This window comes from Rhopalosiphum maidis, chromosome 1, assembly GCF_003676215.2.
Source record: "Rhopalosiphum maidis isolate BTI-1 chromosome 1, ASM367621v3, whole genome shotgun sequence".
Taxonomy (NCBI): domain Eukaryota; kingdom Metazoa; phylum Arthropoda; class Insecta; order Hemiptera; family Aphididae; genus Rhopalosiphum; species Rhopalosiphum maidis.
This window is the reverse complement of record NC_040877.1, coordinates 5,926,171-5,947,506: the sequence shown is the minus strand read 5'-3', so window position 1 is coordinate 5,947,506 and position 21,336 is coordinate 5,926,171. Positions and strand designations below refer to the sequence as shown.

At 27.9% G+C, this 21,336-nt stretch overlaps 3 protein-coding genes across 3 annotated transcripts in view; 2 read left to right on the top strand and 1 right to left on the bottom strand.

The window, feature by feature from the left end:
• The window catches only part of LOC113549324, a 47,839-nt gene extending 36,794 nt beyond the window's left edge, over window positions 1-11,045 (top strand). The window contains exon 8 of the mRNA XM_026950573.1: window positions 9,669-11,045. Coding sequence (XP_026806374.1) covers window positions 9,669-10,005 — 337 coding nt within the window. The 3' untranslated portion in view covers window positions 10,006-11,045. The remainder of the gene's footprint in view (window positions 1-9,668) is intronic.
• Window positions 11,046-14,680: 3,635 nt separating this feature from the next.
• Window positions 14,681-18,308, bottom strand: LOC113555561. Its single transcript, XM_026960029.1, has 3 exons — window positions 18,294-18,308; window positions 18,053-18,174; window positions 14,681-15,300 (listed from the first exon to the last, which is right to left on the bottom strand). The coding sequence occupies exons 1-3, from the start codon at window positions 18,306-18,308 to the stop codon at window positions 15,078-15,080; spliced, it is 360 nt and encodes a 119-aa protein (XP_026815830.1). The 3' UTR covers window positions 14,681-15,077.
• Window positions 18,309-19,522: 1,214 nt separating this feature from the next.
• On the top strand, window positions 19,523-21,296 carry LOC113560948. Its single transcript, XM_026967085.1, has 4 exons — window positions 19,523-19,662; window positions 19,749-20,009; window positions 20,755-20,947; window positions 21,046-21,296. The coding sequence occupies exons 2-4, from the start codon at window positions 19,749-19,751 to the stop codon at window positions 21,183-21,185; spliced, it is 594 nt and encodes a 197-aa protein (XP_026822886.1). The 5' UTR covers window positions 19,523-19,662; the 3' UTR covers window positions 21,186-21,296.
• The last annotated feature ends 40 nt before the right edge of the window (window positions 21,297-21,336 follow it).

The window sequence follows — 21,336 nt, the reverse complement described above, 5'->3', positions numbered from 1 at the left end:
TTTTCCCTAAATGCACAATACTGTAAGTATGTTATCGTGTTATACATACAGATTTATACTATCGCGCCTACAAGCTGTTTCGCAAACATTTTTTTATGCGCGTTGTGATATATACCTTACAAGATTTTCGCACAGTTTTAATTCACATGTTTATATTTTATATTATTAATACTAAAATACGAGTCCGCTGCACATTAAAACAATTATCTTCACGACGAATAAAAGTAAATTACGCGTATTCATATATATAGATATTATGTAAATATGTAATGTATTCTAAAGAAGTTCTTAAAATATAAGTTCTTAAATCATAAAAATCTGTCAAATACTTTTTGATTACATTAGCCGGATAATAGTAAGCTACTATCCCAGCTTAATTTTTTTCCTTTTATATAATTGTTATCCGTGGCTCCAATTCTAATACTCTTATCCGGCTCATCCGGGATCCCAAATAATATGTGTGCAAAATTTGATACGATTAGTCAAAAACTGTGAATTTGCATACGTCATTTTGATATAACCAAACTAATAATATCTGTATTAGTCGACTATATTTTTAATATATCTATCTTTCGTTTCCTATTATTAAATTTTACATTTATAAAGAACAATTAAATAGCTTTATTACCCTAAATTATAAAGTATAATACAACACAGAAAGTTATATCAGTCTACCATAATTACTATTTTATTATCTGCAACCAAGAACAACCCTAAACATAAACAAAAAAATATTTAATATTTGTGAACCGAGGCAAAATGTATGCGTGAGCTCTATAACAACCTATATATGGATTAAAAACGAAGCTACAAACCCTTACTAAGATTCAAGAAATCTATTGATATAAGTACATGACTTATATTGAAAACAGTCCTGTAGTTTTTGATTCTATATAGGATAAAGATACATACATTTATATATTTATAAAAATAATATATATCAGTTATGACTTTCTGCATTTATAAGGCCGAACAAATTAATAAAATTTATGAATTAAATCGTTTTACTATAATAATATCTCGGCGTACATTTTTCTGGTGTGTAATAAACTTTCTTTTAAAAAATTAGTCGAGATATCATTTAAAATAGCGAATAAAATATTGCGAGAAGAAATACGGAAAAATCATAGTCATATATAATAGTGATTTATTAGGGTTTTTTGTTCTTTTTAAGCTAGTTATTAATTTAAAATCGGTTACCTACTTATTTGACACTAATTGTGGCCGATTTAAAAATTGCTGTAAATAACGACGTTGGGCATTTTGAATAAAAGTTATTTTGGTGTGGTCCAATTGCATGTTGAGTTGTGGTCACCTTTTTAAAAAAATGTCTCGACCTCAAATACCTATAATATATATAGTAAGTGCTTTATATATATATATTATTAATTTATACGTATCTATATAACTAAATATATAGTTAGTATAATAGTATAAACGTTATTTATTGTCAAAAAAATAAATTTATTTTGGTAAAAATAATTTGAATACCGCAATGAAAATAATTTTTCAAAACCCATTAAATGGCCCATTTACTCTATAAACTTGCCTATTATACATCGCTTATAAAATATTGATAGCGGCCGTTAATTTATTAACAATAATTTATTTTTATGTGGTTACATTGTTATAAGTTTATAACATAGGTACGCAATTTTGGTATCGATTTTAAATTGAAAAATGATATCCAATAATCTGTTATTAAATATTCAACTATAATATAGAGCTTTCAATGTCAATGCAAATAAATTAAAATATTATATTTTTAGAGGGAAATAATAAAATGCTTCTTTCTCAAAAAAAAACAACTCCTTATTGTAAATCAAATACATCAATACATTTTATGAAACTATACAACTGTTAATACTTAATAATGTATTATAAATATTATAACATACGAACAATCCAAAATTAAAAAAACTATAATTTTTACTTAGTGTTTTTATTATTGATGTTAGGTTTATTATTTATATTAAGTTTAAAGAAAAACATACAACATTATTTCAATAAATGAAAATGTCAATATTAACAATTTCAATGCTCAGTAATCTTGTTGTGACACAATACACGTTTAATTACTGTACAAATATTTTCAGTACAAGCGCATTTTAATCTTACTTAACGTGCGTGTAAGGTTTTCAATTATTTTCTATAATTTAGAAACCTGTACAGATTTATACGCTTTTACCGTATCTTGCACAATACTAATTATTAATACTGCTTTAATTGAAATCGATGGTTTAATTATAAAATAATTAATTTGTCAATAACGAGTAGTGAAAATGTTAATAAAATAAAAACCCAAGGGTTTCTGTAAATGTGAGAATCAGTTAATATTTGTCGTTATTGTTACTAAAATTTACTGTAATTTAGTCGATAAAACCGTATTCACACAAATTATATATATAATATACCTGTTAGACAATTAATAATATTCACACACGACTGTATAAGATTAAATGTAATTTTAACCATCTTATTGTAAATTCCTATTTTCGATTAATTAGTATTTTTTTTATTTTTTAACTATTTCAATAAGTTTTAAAAAATAGTTCCATCTTTATTATGAGAATTTTTTTTGTGCAAATGCCAACTATGATTTATTTATTATTAAGTATCTACTATTAAGAGTGTATTAACTTGATTCGGATAGTACATTATTAAATACCTATATTAATAAATTATGCATTATGTACGGATATTTCAATATTTTGTTTACATTTGTCATTGCAATTACGAACGAAATGGTGCACCCTTTTAAGTACTCAACTGTATTCTATGTGACTAATGTACCCTATAGTTATTGTAACCGTCGACGTAATAAAAAACGGTTTTTTTTGCGTTAAACTTTCTTGTATCAATTATCAAAGGCGCCTTAGGCAAACATGATTTGAAAGCTGATGTAAATTCTCATTGAATATTACTCGGTGGTACAATTTAATATGTATTGCCTTAATCATTTTTACTGTACCACAAACAAAAATTAAGCCGACACACCTTATAATGTGTGTATATCTCAAATGTACGCATTACTTTACCTATATACCTGTTATACCATTAAAACGTACATACACTTGATTCGTATGCTTTTATCATTTCCTTTGAACGTATTATACATATTGTATAAATATATAATATAAGTAATGCAAAACATGAGTGTACGTATATTGTATATTATATAATGTATAGTGTATACATATATAATATAATGGGGGTATAATGTATTTTTTAACCACAATAGAGTATTTTGTCGTAATGATATAACTCCTTTTGTTTCGATTTCGGGACGACGCCTCATCGCGTTGTACACTGCAGCTATAGCTTTAGTAGGTGGTTATTATATCGAGAAAAATCCATTATCGTTCGTAATATGGTGCCTTTCTATTATTTATATTTGCATTATTCGTACAATTATTATTCATTTCGATGTATACTTCAAAATATTATTATTGTATTTCTTATTTTAAAGCATGATATGTATGCATATCATTGCCAATGATAAATATAATAACACAGGATAACTTATTTTGTGATAATAATATGTATAAAATAATATTTTAATACGTAGCGTATGACTAGTATGAGAAACAAAACGCTATTACATTTAATACAAACAATAATGACAACTATTATAATTAAATTCTCTAAAAAAATGTATAATATCCTTCTTCTATCCTCTTGGGCCTTTTGGCCACATCTTACTTTCTTTTCATTTTTTTAAACTCTTGTTATTGTATTCACCCTTCTACACTCTCAACATATCCACACAAATGGTGATATTTTCTTCATCGTATCAACATTTTTACTATAACTTGCCTATATCTGTTTTACCTTTTTAACACTTCAAACGCCCTCTTCAATAATCAATATTCAACATATTTTCTCCTCCCAGGCCCCAGCAACAATATTTTTTCTTTCTAATTATTTCTTTAATCTTAACACCATCATTATTTTATTTTTGAGTATTTATATTTTTCTAATTTATGTCATAACCACCCATCTTATCCACGGAGACTTAATAGTTTTTAGTAATTAATAATTTTATTAAATCTAAAAAAGGATAATAATAAGAAAATATAACTATATTTATAGATTATTTCACTATGACATTTCAGAAGGTATTATAGTACCTAATTATTATAGTAACCTAACCTATATTAGATATATTACTATCATATTATTATCATACCAACCTGTATCATCTATAACATGCAAATTAATCATAATGCTCAAATATCCGAATATATTATAATATAACCATACATTATATGAATAGATAACACAATATATGTTATTGATTGTGTGAGCAGCAAACCCTTTGTCGTTTCTCGTGTCAGCTTTAAGGTGCATAATACATACATATATATATATATATATATATATATATACGTAAATACGATAAATACGTACCATAGGCGTGCACAAGATTTAGTGGTAAGCGTTGCTGACAATTATTCATTTATCAGTGGCGTATTTGAGGGGTGGGGCAATAATGGCATTTCCCCCCCCCCCCGAGGATCTAGACTTGTTTTTTTTTAACTGTTTTGCGGAAGCTGTAATTATAAGTTAAATTCCATTATTATGAGTATCATAACTAAGACGTGGCTTTACTAAATATTCATAGACACATTCAAATAGATGAAGTCATTGATATGTTTGCTGCCAAGAAAAAAAGAAATATAGATTTTATAATATAATTATTTTATGACAACCTATGACTATAGACTATATTATATTAAAATTTAAACTTTTGAGCTATAAATAAGGTGCTCTTTATTGTGTTGAATTTATTTTGGATTATAACTGAACAAGTTTGAACCAATGTCTAAAACCCTAACCAAATAAAAAAAAAAAACTATTGTATTCAAATTTCCTTATATTTTAACAGCTGAGAGATTTTCGTATTTTGCCCCCTCCCCCCTCCCGGTTATCGTATTATCTCAAATACCCCACTGTCATTTATATGTGTTTAAGCTTTAAGAAAACAGCATTCATACTTTATAATAATAGCACTTTTTCTTCAGTCTTGAACATTTATTTGATTAATACAAAAAATTATTATTTACATGACATTAGATTATTATTATCACAATAAATATTACGCAGGTTTTTATGGAGGTATCAATTTCATATATTCTGGCATGTATCATGTAAATTGTAACTAATAAACTATAGTTAGTTTGAAAAAATAAAAATTGTGAGTGAAAACTGTAACTATTTGCTATTTGCAGCCCGCAGGTGTTGCTATAGCATACCCTACAATACCCGTGTACACGCCTATGATATGTACATATTATTATTTATTAGAGAATAGCCAAGAAATCAATAGGCTGTGGCGTATAATATACCTATGTTAAAATAATGATTGATCTAGAAATGTTTTACAAATAACACTAATAACAGTCATGGATATGCGTAGCCGAGTAGCCGTATAATATATAATATAAAATGTATACAACTGCGCAGTAACATTATAAATACATTTATACAATACGATTACATAACAAGAAACCCTCATAAAACACATTTTGTTAAAAAAAAAAAACATTTTATTGAAATCATTATTAAAACTTATAATCTACAACCCGAGACTTAGGATATCAACTAGATCAAATTAAATATACTATTGGTTTTCAAATAATTCTTGTTACATAATTGCTAAACTTAACGTTATTTTTAAAACTATTAATTGAAATAATAATGCATTTTTAAAAACATTTTGAAACCTGATATAAAAGATTCCTGTTATTAATAAGTAAGTAATAAGTAGATATATATAGCTTAATTTGTTGTAAGTTATATGCGTTCATTTTAAATCATGTATAGGTAGGTACCTACTTTTGTGTACATAACGTTAAACAATTTACTTAAAAGTTAGACGTTAAGTAAAGTTATCTACAAGACACCTAAATTATGAAAAATTGTTGATTGAGAAGGAAATTGGTTTACCGGTTAATACATTCAAACAATAAAACGTTCAGATACATCATTGGCCTGTATTTAAATTTGGATAATAGAAGGTTACTAAGTAGGTATATTATTATAGAATCAGTGTAGTACCTACTTAGTACTTATACAATCTATCCATCCACACTATAACTAATTATGTTAAATATGTATTCCATTTTATTTTTAAAAAGTATTTGTGGGTTATAATTATTGAACACATGTTTAGAGTAGGTATGCACAATGCACTTCTCTAACTCTAACTATACATAGACAATTAATATTGTTAATACGTTTTGTAATTTCGTATGTATTATAATCGTTTAACTTAATAATACACTTGCGGTTAAAGGTTTATCATCGTCTCAACCTTTCAAACGTTTGTAACGAAAAATATGATTTTTTTCCTCCACATACGTTTAAGCCATCCGTACTCCACAGTTAGCACATAAAGGCACGCATTAACGCAGTGACATAGCTATGTATAGATTATATTAAAATCAGAAAATCCTTTCTGTATATTATGTACATAGATAAGTACACGCGTTAATGTCTAAAATATGTAAACCACGTTTACATAATTCGGAAATTGTTTATCCGTTGTATACATACCTTTGCTTTCAAACGCCTTACGGTCTACGGAGTTAGATCGATGTTCATTATTTTTTATTCGCGTCACGAACACTATTACGTAAACAGACGATTTTGTTGCTGTAGATCGTGAATTTCTGATGGCTGATGCGCTTTCGACGTATGCCATGGACCGTGATGTATTATATTGTGTTCGACAATAACGCGTTAGATCGTCGTCGTAATTGCTGCAATAATAATAATATTGTAGTATATATAGGTATCTATATAATATTATGATATTGAATTCAAATCGCGTCGGGCGCACGCTGCACGCATAATCGTGTCCGTTGGCTCAATTAGCGTTGGGTAAAAAAGAAGAATGAATTTTGACTCCGAAAGTTTTGGTCTTTAATTGCTATTGGCTATATTGTAATTTCTAGCTTATAGTAGGTCGCATCAACCACCATCGGCACAATTATAAAAAAATAAGGATGCTTTATTGATCAGGGCTTGAAATCGATTTCAAAATCCATTTTAAATATCGATAAAAATCCTTAAAAATCTTTTAAAAAATCAAAAGTAATTTTCTGAGAATAAAATATTTGCAATATAGTATACATATTATAGGATAATACTTTAATAGAAATCGGGGTTCGACGAGCGATTGTTGTTGACTTGTTGTTATTGCAAGTTTTATTTTGATAGGTACCTACACACGTTTGGCTTATTAAATGAAATGCTTGGAAAAATATTTTTTCCAATGCTGTAAATTTTAAAATTAAACTAAAATCGAAAAAAAGAAAATTATGTTTAAAATCGAAATCATAATATAGTTAAATTGATATTCTCCATCAATAAAAAAATCATAAAACCACAAAATCAATATATTATTTTTAAATCGAAATCGGAAAAAAATGATATCGATAAACAAAATTGAAATTAAAATCGAAAATTTTTATTTCGATTTCAAGCCCTGCTATTGATACGTAAGATGAAAAATAATATACTAGGTATTTTATAATTTATTCAACGAAAATCCTAATTTTAATTTGATTTAAATTTGGTATTATGTTTGAATACACTTTTTTCGACTAATCTTTTATTCATGTTCGACAAAAAAATAGAGTGCATAGGCGTGCGCAGGGATTTGTGTCTAATGAGTAGTATAGTGCTACACAAATTTTTAGCGAGCCTGACTGAACAATACTTTTTAGTATATGTAAACGTACGCATGTCTTCTTGTTAGTGGATTAAATACATCATATTAACATGTTTTACAAATTGGATTATCTGGCAACTGCATCTATAATGGGGGCTGTGCCACTGTGCCGATTAAGCTATTATTGCCTCTAAATATAAATAATATAATAATGTATACAATTGTTATGTACATATATATAGCATACTATTGAGTAAATATAGTAAACTATTTATACTCAATGGTCATATACTCATATCTATTAAATGTGAAGTTACGTCAGTAAGTTTAAAACCAAAAACTCATCTTAGATTTCTGACGTTGATAAATAATATTGTATAATTTTTCATTTAACCAACATTGAACATTTATATTTAAAATTCAATATTTTCAAAGTTATTCTTCATACTTTGTAAGTTTTTTTAAATAAATATTTACCGGACTACTAACTCCAAAACTAATTGTTATATATATTTAATCAGGTATAGTGGAGTAGTTCTTTCCATATAATACTGTAAATACGCATGGATGACATAAATTAACTTTGTCGGAAAACAAATTATTATACTCTTGATACTTTGGTCTGTGGGGAATAGGGATCAACATTTTTTGTATTTTAGTATGGATAATAAATTCGTGAATTGTATTAAAATTATTTATTATATGATGATGATACTTACGCAATATATAATATAGTAATTATATGCGTCAAACGTGCTTGATTACACACAATAACAGTTCCTAATTCGTGATTGAGTACGCGCAGTCCGCGTGACTTTCATTTTTTAAATTATTTTGTTATAAAGTGAACTGAAATGATAGTTTTTTCATTTTTCATTACTATAGAAATCTCTTGGCTGAATTTTTTGTTTTGAAAAATTCGTTGTATCATTAAATCCTTATGGCAGACATTTTTTTTTTTTGAAAGGTCTGAATGGCACACGTACATTATATTACATACATGATGAGTTTACATTTTTATATTTAATATATAGCTTTTCAATTTCTGCTATAAAAAAAGGTTGACGTACACAAAATTTTACATTAAATTCGTCATTTTTTTGTGATGTTTTTTTCATATTTATTTTTATTATTATTCGTTTTGTTTCGTCTATTTTATCATTTTAACGTTTCATCATAATTTTTAAACCTAATATTTAACGTACTGTATGTGGATAAATAATACTTTAGGTTTTCTGATTTGGTATATAGACAATATTTCTAGCATATCAACTTCCCACCAAGCGTTGTTTTTTTTTTTTTTGTCGAACGACTCAAATTTGATTTGATTTTCATTGTAGACCAAAAAACAAAAAAAATGCATAAAGTATCAATAGTGTGAACCAAAAATAGTAATATAGTAGAAAAATGCTTTGATTTTCAATTCAATTTCTTTTCTGATAATATCTAGTCAGTACTTTTGAGAAGTAAATATAAAAAAATCTTAAAAACAACATTTTTAGTTATTTTGTTATAATTCAAAAATATTTTTCATGTGGATTTTAAATTTTTAGGTATATTATTAAATTGTATGTATACAATAAATTAATAATCGTATAAAACATACGATTAATTTTAAGCTATATTTTATTAATTTATTTATACCATGAACCTATTCATACCGTTACAAAGTAAGTCAGTATTGATTCAAAAATCAAAATTTAATGACAATAAATATATATTATTAATATAATAAATTCAATGGTAGTATCCTATGGGGCTATGACCTATGGCAATTGGCAATACAAATTACAAACATCTATACTTCAAATGAGTACCAACATTATTACTGTTATAAGCAGATTATTTCTTTGAAAATGTTGATTTATATTAATCAGAATTTTAATAAATTCATTATTAACGAAAAAAATGGGGTGAGAACGCTTGATGAATCGTAATATTGTTTATCGTAATATATTATAATAACGTGTATGTGTTTTTTTTTCCACAGGTGGGTCATAAAAACCGATTCGGAGACGGGTTCACAGGTATGTTTCGGTGGCTCGAACAGCTCGGTGGGCTCGGTAAGCGGCGGCAGCAATAACAATAACAACGCAAACACCGACGGACCTTGGGCAGGCGGTGGTGTTCGGGGGGACGCCGATGGTTGTGAGCCAGGAACCGGCGGACCGATCGGCGGTTGTGTCGGGAAATCCGGTGTCGGATCATCCTCATCCGAACTGCCATCCATCGTCGAGCGGAACGCTAGGATCATAAAATGGCTGTGGAACTGCCGGAAAGCGAACTTGCAGCAGACGTTATTGCCACCGACGCCTTCCTCGACTTAGTAACCTTGTTGTGTGGCTTAAAATATAAATACAAAATCCCAAGCTCCCTCTCCCGCTGCACTTTGGTCGTATCCACCGAGCGATCGGCTCGTGGTTTTGATTCTGAATAACTTACTACTTATATATTTTAACCACCAATAACTTCTACTTATATTTATTATTTACGAATCAACATAGTAAGACCGCGGTTTTAATATAATACTATATATATATATATATATATATATATTTATGTACTTATCTAATTTAAATTTTAAAATTATATTACGTGATATTAGAAAAAAAAATACTTTTACGGATTAACCGAGTACTTCCGTCTCATAACTCATTGACAATATATTATTATATTATATAAATACATTTTGAATTAAATATTATATATTTTATTAATTTATTTTAGATATTTCGAATTTAAGTAAGATTTTAAAAACATATTTATAAATATATTATATATATTATGTAGATTTTAATTATTCCTGTTATTATTGCTTAGTTATAGCCCGTCATCGTTATCGATAGTAAATGTATAGCAGTTAATTTGTATACGTCTGAACGGCTTAATATTATATAAATTTATTTACTATTTCGAATTAGAACCAAAATATTCTAGTCTCACAAGTTGAATTTTTACTATGTTATCGTGTTATTATTATGTGCGTTGGATATAACCGTGTGTTTTAATTATTTTTAAATTATTTTTATTATTTTATTGTTGTACGCATATTATAATATACTGTTTTAGATATAGTTACGCGATACACGAGATGAAATGTTATCCGCAGTGCTCGATTTGGAAATAAAATTAGGCGGGGCGTGCAAAAGTATAAAAAAAATTGTACTTCCTCCCTCGATTTAAGCACTGCGTATATTATAAAATTATTGTATACGACTTTTATGTTATTATAGAAAAAACTATACAATACCTATACAATTTGGGTTGTGTGTGTTTCCCTTCGTGTAAACTATATATTCGATTCTTGTTAAAAATGTATGCATGTATACTTATTATTCTGTATAATATACTATGTACGATAGCATCAGCCGACTACCTATTATGATGTGTATTCTTTTCGTTTTAAGTAGTTTTCCGTCGATTAAATACCTTATACGCATGCGAATAAATTAACTTCTCAATCCAATTAGCCGTGTGCGTGCGTGCCCCAAAATCGTATTTCGGACTCTGTTCTGGGCTTTGTTTGGGTATGTGTTTTTCATTCTCTCGTTACACGTTTGATTTATTAAACGCTCAAGTCCGCATCGTGTAATTTATTACGCGAGATCAACTTATACGGAGACAGTATATACTACACACACAGTATATAGCTTTACCAAATGTTCACAATACACAGAGAAGAAGTTTGTCTATATATATTGTAACATTTTTATTTTCCCGATAACTTAAAAGCAATCCGGAATCATTCATCCGCGAAGATTCATTTTTTTTTCGTTGTTTCATTCCATTTGTTTGAAAAAGCTAAAACACAGATAAAGTTATCTTCAATATGCAGTGTGAAAATTCGTTAAATCTACTGTAAATATATAGTATATTCATAACTGTGTACCGTATGACATCGTTTTTTTTTTCATATCATCTCGTTATCTAGCAACGATATTTATTGGCACTGACATCGGATCACTTTTAAACAACTTCGAATTAATTCTTAAATTTATTTATAGAATTTTAAATTAGAAATACACTTAAATACTAGTTCAGAGTATTTTAACAGCTGCGATGTTCCCAAGTCAGCATCACCGTAGATGTTGCGTAATACCAAAATACTATGGAAAAACTGATTCGCAAAAAAAAAAATATGAGCCACTTGGCTAACTACAGTAATAATAAAAATATTAAATTCATACACGATGATAGGAAGACGTTTATTTTCTTTGTCAAAGCGTTTGTGTGTCGTTATTTTTTTGGTATTATTTATACAAATACGTTATCATTGTCTTAAAATCCGTCATTTTTATGTTTTAAAATTAATGATATTAAAAAAAATAAAAATGCTACAACACAAAAGAATATTGTCATTTGAATCGATAGTCGTATTAGTCGGTGGCTGTAGCCTACCTAGTTTTTCATGCGATACAATTTTCATAAACAATATTTTTATTGGCGTCTTATTAAGATTAAATAACATACTTATGTAATATCCCGTGTTAACACGGGAAACTACCTTGACCAAAATGTTCCGTCAATACTACAACATGATATTTTTAGCATTGCTGAAGTATCCATGACTTGGGTACCTAATAAAGTAGGTATACGCTGAAGTTTTCGAATAATTGAAAAAAGGATGGTCGAACTAACGGAAAAGCGAAGATTGTCATTATAGAACACTGATAGAAGACGTATGTGCGCTGTTGACGTCATGACTCACTTTCTTATAGGTACTGAAAATCGATTTAAAAACCGTCCATATTTGCTATATTATAATAAGTGGCGAATAAACGAGTTTTTAATAAATACACGCAGAACGTCATGAATTCATTTTTATAATTGTAAAATTATAATCACGCGTCTTCGAACATAGAATATTATGTTAGGTACGTAGTTACTCACTTAAATATGCAAACTAATAACTATGCGTCAAAGGTTGATAGGTGTTAGGCAGAGTAGGTACGACATCACTGCACCGTACGATTACACTGCCATACCAATTAGCGTGATTTATTATGTTCAACCAGAAAATTCTACAGCGCTCTCATTAATCTATATTATATTTTATTTATTTTGTGTACAGACAGAAAATGTTTGTTTGGAAATAATTGTGAAAACCCTGCAGTACCTGTGCGATGTAAAGATTAATGAAAAAAGTTCTTGAATGGATATACCGTAATATACGATATGCTGTTGTCGTTGTCAACAATGTTATTGTTTTGTACACTCGTGCAAGAGAGTATAATAATAATAATAATAATATATTAATCACCGAAACGGCTTGGTCTATAGTTTGGCGCACATCGCATAGGCAATTAACTGGATATTGTTGTTATTGTAATACTTAACTCGTCTGGGTTACATTACAATATATGATATTACGTACTTACGACGCATATGTACCTATGTAATAATATAATATGTTTTAATATGCGGTTTTCCAAGTTGAATAAATGAATTTATTTTCGAATAATAATATATTTATACATATACAATATGCATATTACTGCTGCCTATTTCGTTAGAAAAACTTACAAACATCAAAATATTATACAACATATTTAAGTTTGTATAATAAGTACCAATTGAATTTCGTATTATTTTACTATATTATATTAGTACATTCATAATATTACCTATTTATGTTTGTACTGCACTTCTGCAGGCTGTACCGGAATACGTTATAATTAATATAACCTATTTGAAAAATGATATATGGTTATAACTATATACACGCCATACTTGGACGATTTCATAATTAATTGCAAGATGATGAATGATGATACACCTACAAATTATATTATTCAGCCTATTGTATAGTAAGTATTATGCATTTATGCATAACATGCATATTATAATATAAACGCCACTGGTATTTGCGTAAGTATATCAGGACATGATGTATTTTAAATAATAATACCTATGTGCTATGTGTTTTCTTAACGATTACACATGGATATAGCTGAATAGATTTCTAACAAAAACTTTTAATTTTTACGAAGACATTTTTTATGATAATTAAAAACGTCTTAAGTACAATTAATAAACTTTATATTTTTTTTATGCTTATTAAATTACGTACTTAGATATTTATTTATTATAAGATTCTGGTAGTGCTTATTTTTCTGAAAATGATGATGATACACGGATAATTAATTATGAATCATTATACTTTACCAACTACTATAGGTATCTAATTTCTAAATTAGTTAAGAAAATTCGTTAAAAGTTTTAAGTAAAATAATAAAGGAAAGAATACTTTTTTTGAGGGTGTACTTTCAAATATTGTCTGCGTAGGTGCTTATCCTAAAAATGAACTAAGTATTATTTTATCTATACTACTAGAAGAGTGTTTTTGTGGAGATACAAACTTCTGTTTTTCTAATAATATCTCTTTTCTACTGTAAATTATTTAGTAGATCTGAAAATTTCAACGTATTAAAATTAAAATTCGAACGAGTAGTTTTTGAATAATTTAAGTTTATGTACTAAGAACAATAGATATGATTATAATTACTAGTTAGTTTGAAAAGTACGGTCCATGGAGACCATGGTAATTTGAAAAATTTACCATGTCTTTTTAATTATAGTCTATCAAAATGAATTATTAGTTAAAATGTTCCGAGTAAAATTAATACTAGATCCGATATATATATATATATTATTATTAACTGTAAAACTACTCGTTCGAATTTAAAATTATTTAAATTTTCAAAAATTATCCACTTAATATTTTATAGCAAAAAAGGGAAGGACTGGAAGGAAGTTCTCATTTAAAATTGTTATCTCTATAGAACAATTTTTAATTTGTTCAAGCATTTCTCGAATAATACTGCTATTGCAAACTAAAAGTTTAATATATACTTATAAGTATGACCTCAATTTAAATATATACCTGTGACAGTGTATATACGAGTATTACATATATTAATTTTCATGACAGTTTTAGATTCTTATCATCTTATCTGAGAAACTGTGAACTGAGTTAGATAAATGATTGGCTTTACAATTATGTGTGTATGTGGTAAATATTTATATATTTGTTCGTAAACACTTCTTAAAGGCTATATAACACAAAAAAAAAATGGTAACAAATTGAAACTTGTTGGTAAATATTAGGGTGTCCGTGTCACTGTATTAGAAGTAAAAACTTACCATAATTTTCTTAATAATCGGGAAAAACTAGAAATAAATTACCGTAAAAACGATACATATGCATATATTACCGATAGATTAAGATTTTGATTCTATTGCCTATTGATGAATAATTCATTAAAAAAGTAAACAATTAAACAGACTATTACAGGTTTCTCAAAGTTGTGATAAAATTATTATTAATTATTTAATTATTATTTATTTTATACTTGAATAGATGTAACAAGAAATTTGCAGTGAATTGATTTCCGAATTTTTAATCGGCATATTCATCGTTGTCTGCTACTCCGACCACTTCATCCTCACAGTCTTCCGCCTCCAGTTGTGATTCACTTTGAAATTGCTCCAAACGAACCCTGAGTTCATCCCTGATCTTCTGAAGCTCAGCCAGTTCAACAGCGGCTTTCTGGATTTGAATCTTTAACTTATTAATTTCCTCGACGTCCGGGTTGTCCACATATATGTTCTTCCTTACGTATCTATAAATTTGTCCAAAAAAAAAATAAAAAAATCGCGTAGGTAATTTTATACTTATGTATATATTTATGTACTATATACGAATATCAGGAGTGTATCCAGTTTTATCTCAGTAGTGAGGGGTAGGTGCTGGTCACATTTTTTTTTTGTTAGCAAAATATTTATTACGTCATGTTACCAATAAGTTGAAAACATTATAGCCATGATATGTCTATTAAGCCAGTGATATGAAATTTGATAGTTATTATTTTATTAGTTTGCTATCGAATAAGATATAGGAATATTATAGGTATATATAAACTATATGTCTATATATGTATTTTAATAATATGGTCTATTAATATTTACGGACACAACTTTTGGTCTATTTTTTCTAAGATTAAAATTGTTACATACTATATACTATATAATAACTAATAATGATAAATAATAATATTGCAATACGCCAATGCATAAAAAAAATTTTATAAAGTTCCCAGTACCTAATTCCTGGGAGAGGAATGTAGCTTCCTCAACAATTATCATTAATACGTCTCCGATATATTTATAACAACATTTTTAATATACACTTTTTTACAACTTTACTCTTACATATGGTAAAAATTGTACATTCTTTGGAAAATTCAAACGCATTATTTGCAAGGGTTGTAAAAATATAATATAATATATAGCGCAATATACATCATACAAAACAGAGAAAAGGACAAATATTCTATTTGCTGTATTCAGATCAATAGACGAGGTCCATATTTTATGAATATGGCATACCTATATATTGTGTAAACTTGTCTTGAATTCGCGAATGTCCGAACAACCGCAGTGTATTATATGTAATATGTATGTAATACATAATATATACATAGTAATGTAAAATCGTATATTACGATTTCGTACAAATTGAATACTAAATAATGGCGTTGCAACTTTTTGCAGATAAATAAAAATTTTTTGTGTATTTTTTGTAGTGAGGAAATGTTTCATTTATAGGCTTTCAGTGGGAAGCTTTCAGATTCTGGAATATTTTCAACACTTAGTTTGTAAAAATTTTGGTTCAATTCATAAAAATGTCTATAAATTGAGTACTAAATATTTACAAAAATTTAATCATAGTATAAAATACGAACAATTTTTGTTATATTTAAAATTTTAATGTATTTTAGATTCTGATTGGAGCAAATGTATTGGTTCTACAATGATGTGTTTTGGGGGAATACATATGTATACTAATATATACTATATACATAGAAAAATGTATTGATCTTCAATTTTGATTAACGTTTTTAGTAACAATTAATATTTGATCTAGTTTTTTTTGTGTGGATTAAAACTATAAAGGTAAAATCTTTACATTAAGTAATTTTCAAAATAATCAAAGAAAAATTAGGAAAACCATGACATTTTTACGTAAAACAAACCTGCAATTTTCAGCAGAAGAAAGAAGTTTGAATCATTTAACTACTTATTACTTCAATGATTATCTTATATTCTCATAGATATACACAAAAATTATATTGTAAAAAAAATTTAGACTAATATTAATATAATAATGTGATATCCATATTCCATAAAAGATATCGCATCAACTATTTACTTGCATAATACATACATAATACTCGTATATATAATAATAAGTGATAAATAACTATTTAAGTATTAACTATTATAATACTAGAGGAAGTTCTATAGTTTACATATTTTTATATTGTATTTGTTTAACCAAGATTTCAGGTTTATTTTAATTTATGTTTAATAAATTATTATACAACACACTTTACACCAAAAACTATAAACTATTTAACTTGAGGTACATTATATGAAGTAATAATATCATACTTCATATAATAGTTATTAGTTGTTACTTATACATATACATCAGGGTATCAGGCATGTAATTTAGGGGGGGAGCGATAGGAGTAATCCAAAGATCGTATTGTAGTAAGTAGTAACTGGTAATTAATGAAAAAACATTTTTTAAGCTTTAGTTATTCTAAAAAAATTAAACGCCTCCCTTCCGAAAAAAAAATAAGCACCTATTTACGTGCCTGATATCTACATTAATGTTTAATATACACACTTAAAAAATATAAAATAACATTAAAATTTTTAATTTTAAGTATGAAATATTAATGAAAATCATAGAAAAAAATCAACAACGGAAAAACGAAATAAAAAATTGAAATTATACATAATATATAGAACATTTACTAATTAAAAAACTCTAAAGACCACTTCTATAGTTTAAAGTTTGTATAATAGGCGCTTTCAATTATATGCGAGTATAATACTTTGAATTTATATATTCTGTAGAATTAAAAAGCAGAAACTGCAGTTATGCATACTTGAAAACACATGCTAAAAATACTATAAAATACTCATTATATCGCATATGAATAACACATTTAATTTAATCCGTTCTACAAAAATTTAGCTTCCTGAGAAATGTAGTTATTCCTCTACTATTTTTGCGATTTGTATTAAATTCTCCTATTATCATCAACAATATATTGCTAATGCCTATAAGAACTATAAAAATTTCTTTTTGCCATTTATATACCGATCCTTTTTTACAAATAATTCAGTAAAACTATATCGTGTATATCTAGTTTATATAGTGTTTATACTTAATAAACTGGGATAATATCTCACCTAGATAATTGTACGGATTACAATACGATGACCATTGAATTTAAATTTCAATAAATGAAAGTAAAAGTGTTTTAAAAATAAAAATAAATGTGTACATTTTATACTTACTCGATGGGATTTGAGGGTATTTCTTGTTCGCTATGCAACATGACTAGTACATCGGTTAGTTTATCCGAAATACCATTTTGGTCTAAATAATTAAGGAATTCTTCCTTATCCTGTTCATTAACCTAAAACCATAAACATTTATATACACACAAATATATAAGTTATAAGTACGCGTGTTTATAATACAAGGTATACAAATATCAATGTCATAACTACAATAACATGTTGCGTGCACACTCACCGGGAATAAACTCATAATTAAACACAAAAGTGTACAAGAGTCTATTAAATATTATAACTATCAAATAAAGTATTCACACTCACAAGTCTAATAAAATAACAAAATATTTATTAGGTAGGCATGTAAAAAAAAAAAAGTAAATACTATAAATATAATTTAAAAAAAAAAAATACATAGTCTATTGAGGCCAGTATAATATCTGTAATTTATATTTTATGACTTACTATCTATAGTTAAAATGTATAAAATGTGAAATTTTTATAGATATGTCTTAAAAACTTAATAAAACGTTCCTCATAAGCAGTTTGCACTGAAATTGACATTTAAAAAAATATATTTACATACAAGCAAATTTTTTAATAAACATTTTAAGTTTAAATTTGGACGAAATTTCATATTTAAACTTATAATAAATAGGTAACGCGATTCTAATTCTTTTGTTACAATTAAAAAACATTATACCTTTAAACTCAATATTCATATTGTACATTATTATGAATTTTATTATACGCAATGACATTTTCAAAATGCATATTTGTTTAAATATATTACGTACAGACGTACAATCGAGTCGCGATAACTCAGTTGGAGGGAGATAAAAATTCGTTTCGAGATATCTAACTCGAATTTATAATAATTTATATTTCTAGAGGAATAAAAAAAACTCGAGTTATAGCGACTCGACTGTAATATAATAATATTTATAGGTACTATATGAACTTTTCACACTGTTTTATGGTGTGGTGTAATTAACTCAAAAGTCAACGACAAAACTATAATATGGTATAAACATTAAACATTTATAATAATAACAATATAATAAATGCAATGTTTTCGGAAAAAATCAAATAAACCTATCGTAATACTAGTACCTACGAAATAATAAAATAATAAATTATTTTCAATAACCAATTATCGTGAAATATACGTACTTATAAGAGGTGTAGGATGACTGAATGTCTCCGCTCAGAATCGTTTTTCGTTTTTTTTTTTTTTTTTGTAGAATTCAAATTTGACACATCGATTACAGTGTCCAGTGTGTCGGTGTTCCACTTTACACGTTGCACCATTACTGTAATACTGTACAGCAAAGCGGCACCCGCGTGCCCAGGTCTGTTTAAAAGCGAATTGACCCGGGTAACAACGGATGCAGTGTGGCCAACGGGGTAGCGGAATTTATTGCGGCGCTTACAGTACTGGACGGGTGTTATCATAACATGTGTTTTTATGATTTTCAAGCCCTTGACGATTATAGCAGTAATAATTTTCCGAAATCGTTTTTTACCTTTTAACCTCCTGTACAATATCGCTGCTACGAGTTAGAGTGCAATAGGTGTTCGTTAATCGATCGTAACTACATACTACAAAGGTAAGTGGAATTAATGATTTCTGCGGTAGAATCGAAATGTAACGTACATTTTTCTACAGTAAAATATTTACATTGTGTTGTTTCAGATGTATTCCCGTGCGGTAGTCCGCTCGTTCTTAGCGCGCTCGCCCGCGTACAACAAACTGGCGGCGGTCAACTCCTCGACCGCGGCCGTATTCCAAGCCGAGCCCAAGCCCCCCGTACAGGGTGTGATGCAAGTGCGCGAGGACAAGATCGTCGGTCGCGACATTGTCGGCTACGGTCTGAACGGCGAACCGCAATACTTCGACAGCATCACCTTCCCGTTCCCCAGCGTTAGGTTCATGAAGAACACCCCCGAAATAGTGGTACGATATCTTTATACTTAATTTATTGTAATTATAGGTTTCCTCTATTGAGTAATAATATTGAGGATTGGTACAACGACATTTGATTTACTATTACATCATTTATTCTCAGGATGTAACTATTGTATATTCCATGAACATTGAACGTTTCTGTTCAACTTTACATTCTATCTTCCGAGTACACTATGTTGGGCACTGGTTGTTTGAACGAATATTTACTTTTTTTTTAACTGTTAATAATTTAATCATACAAGCGAATAAAATTTTCTGTGTGGTTAAGTATAATAATTAATGTAGTCATGTTACCAACCGTATTAATAATAGATGTAGTATTGGAAAGTATTTTGTTAAATACTTTAAGTGTAGCGAATCAAATAAATTTTTTTTTAAGTATTCCAGTTTTGATAATCCTAAGTTTATTCAACTGAGAAAGAAAACGTTGTCATCCAAAAGGTACACTATCTTTGTAAAAGTTATGTGTTTAAGAATGTGCTCTACTGGTACAGTTTTAAAATCAATTTGCCTAAACAGACTATGCCCATTTTGATGACAATGATCAATTTTAATAACATTATTAAAAATAACCGCTTGTTACTATTTATTATCTAACAAGAATAAAATGTAAACTGTAAAGAGTGACAAAACAATGTTACATTTATTAAATACTTGTGACTGTAGATGTGGATCTGATTATCAAGTAATGAATGGTGCATCGTATATGTACTTTTTTTCTTTTCAACAATAGGCTCTGCGCGAAAAAGAAAAGGGAGACTGGAACAAATTGACTCTAGAAGAAAAGAAAAAATTGTACAGAGCAAGTTTTTGCCAGACATTGGTTGAAGTAGATGCACCGACCGGTGAATGGAAAGCTGTATTTGGATGGGTCATGGTCTGGGTAGCTGTTGCCGTTTTTTCTTTTGTCGGAGTCCGTAAATTCTGTAAGTATTTTCATGATTCTTATTCTTTCATGGCTAAAATCGCTGTGATGGCTATCGTTATTTTATTATCACATTTTTATATTGAAAATCATTTTTAGTAACAAACACTGCTGATGACCCATCGTTGTCACTTGAATATCGTCAAGCCCAATTGAAACGTATGATTGATTTACGAGTTGATCCAATTGACGGTTTGTCCTCAAATTGGGATTACGAAAAGAACACATGGAAAAGTTAATTATTCCGACTTTTTGTATTATATTTTTTTTTTTTTGATATATAGGTAATATAAATTCAAAATAGTCAACTGTGAGGAATAAAATAAACAGACTATGTAAATGTAAAACAATTTGTGTAGTTTATTTATTGAAAATAAAAATAAATAATAT

Excerpts from the sequence above, each read along its gene's own strand:
- LOC113555561 (XM_026960029.1), bottom strand. Across the intron at positions 15,301-18,052 it reads ATACCCTCAAATCCCATCGA|ATACGTAAGGAAGAACATAT; the intron begins GTAAGTATAAAA and ends ACAAATTTATAG.
- LOC113560948 (XM_026967085.1), top strand. The coding sequence starts at position 19,749 with ATGTATTCCCGTGCGGTAGTCCGCTCGTTCTTAGCGCGCTCGCCCGCG. Across the intron at positions 20,010-20,754 it reads AGAACACCCCCGAAATAGTG|GCTCTGCGCGAAAAAGAAAA; the intron begins GTACGATATCTT and ends TTTCAACAATAG. Across the intron at positions 20,948-21,045 it reads TGTCGGAGTCCGTAAATTCT|TAACAAACACTGCTGATGAC; the intron begins GTAAGTATTTTC and ends AATCATTTTTAG.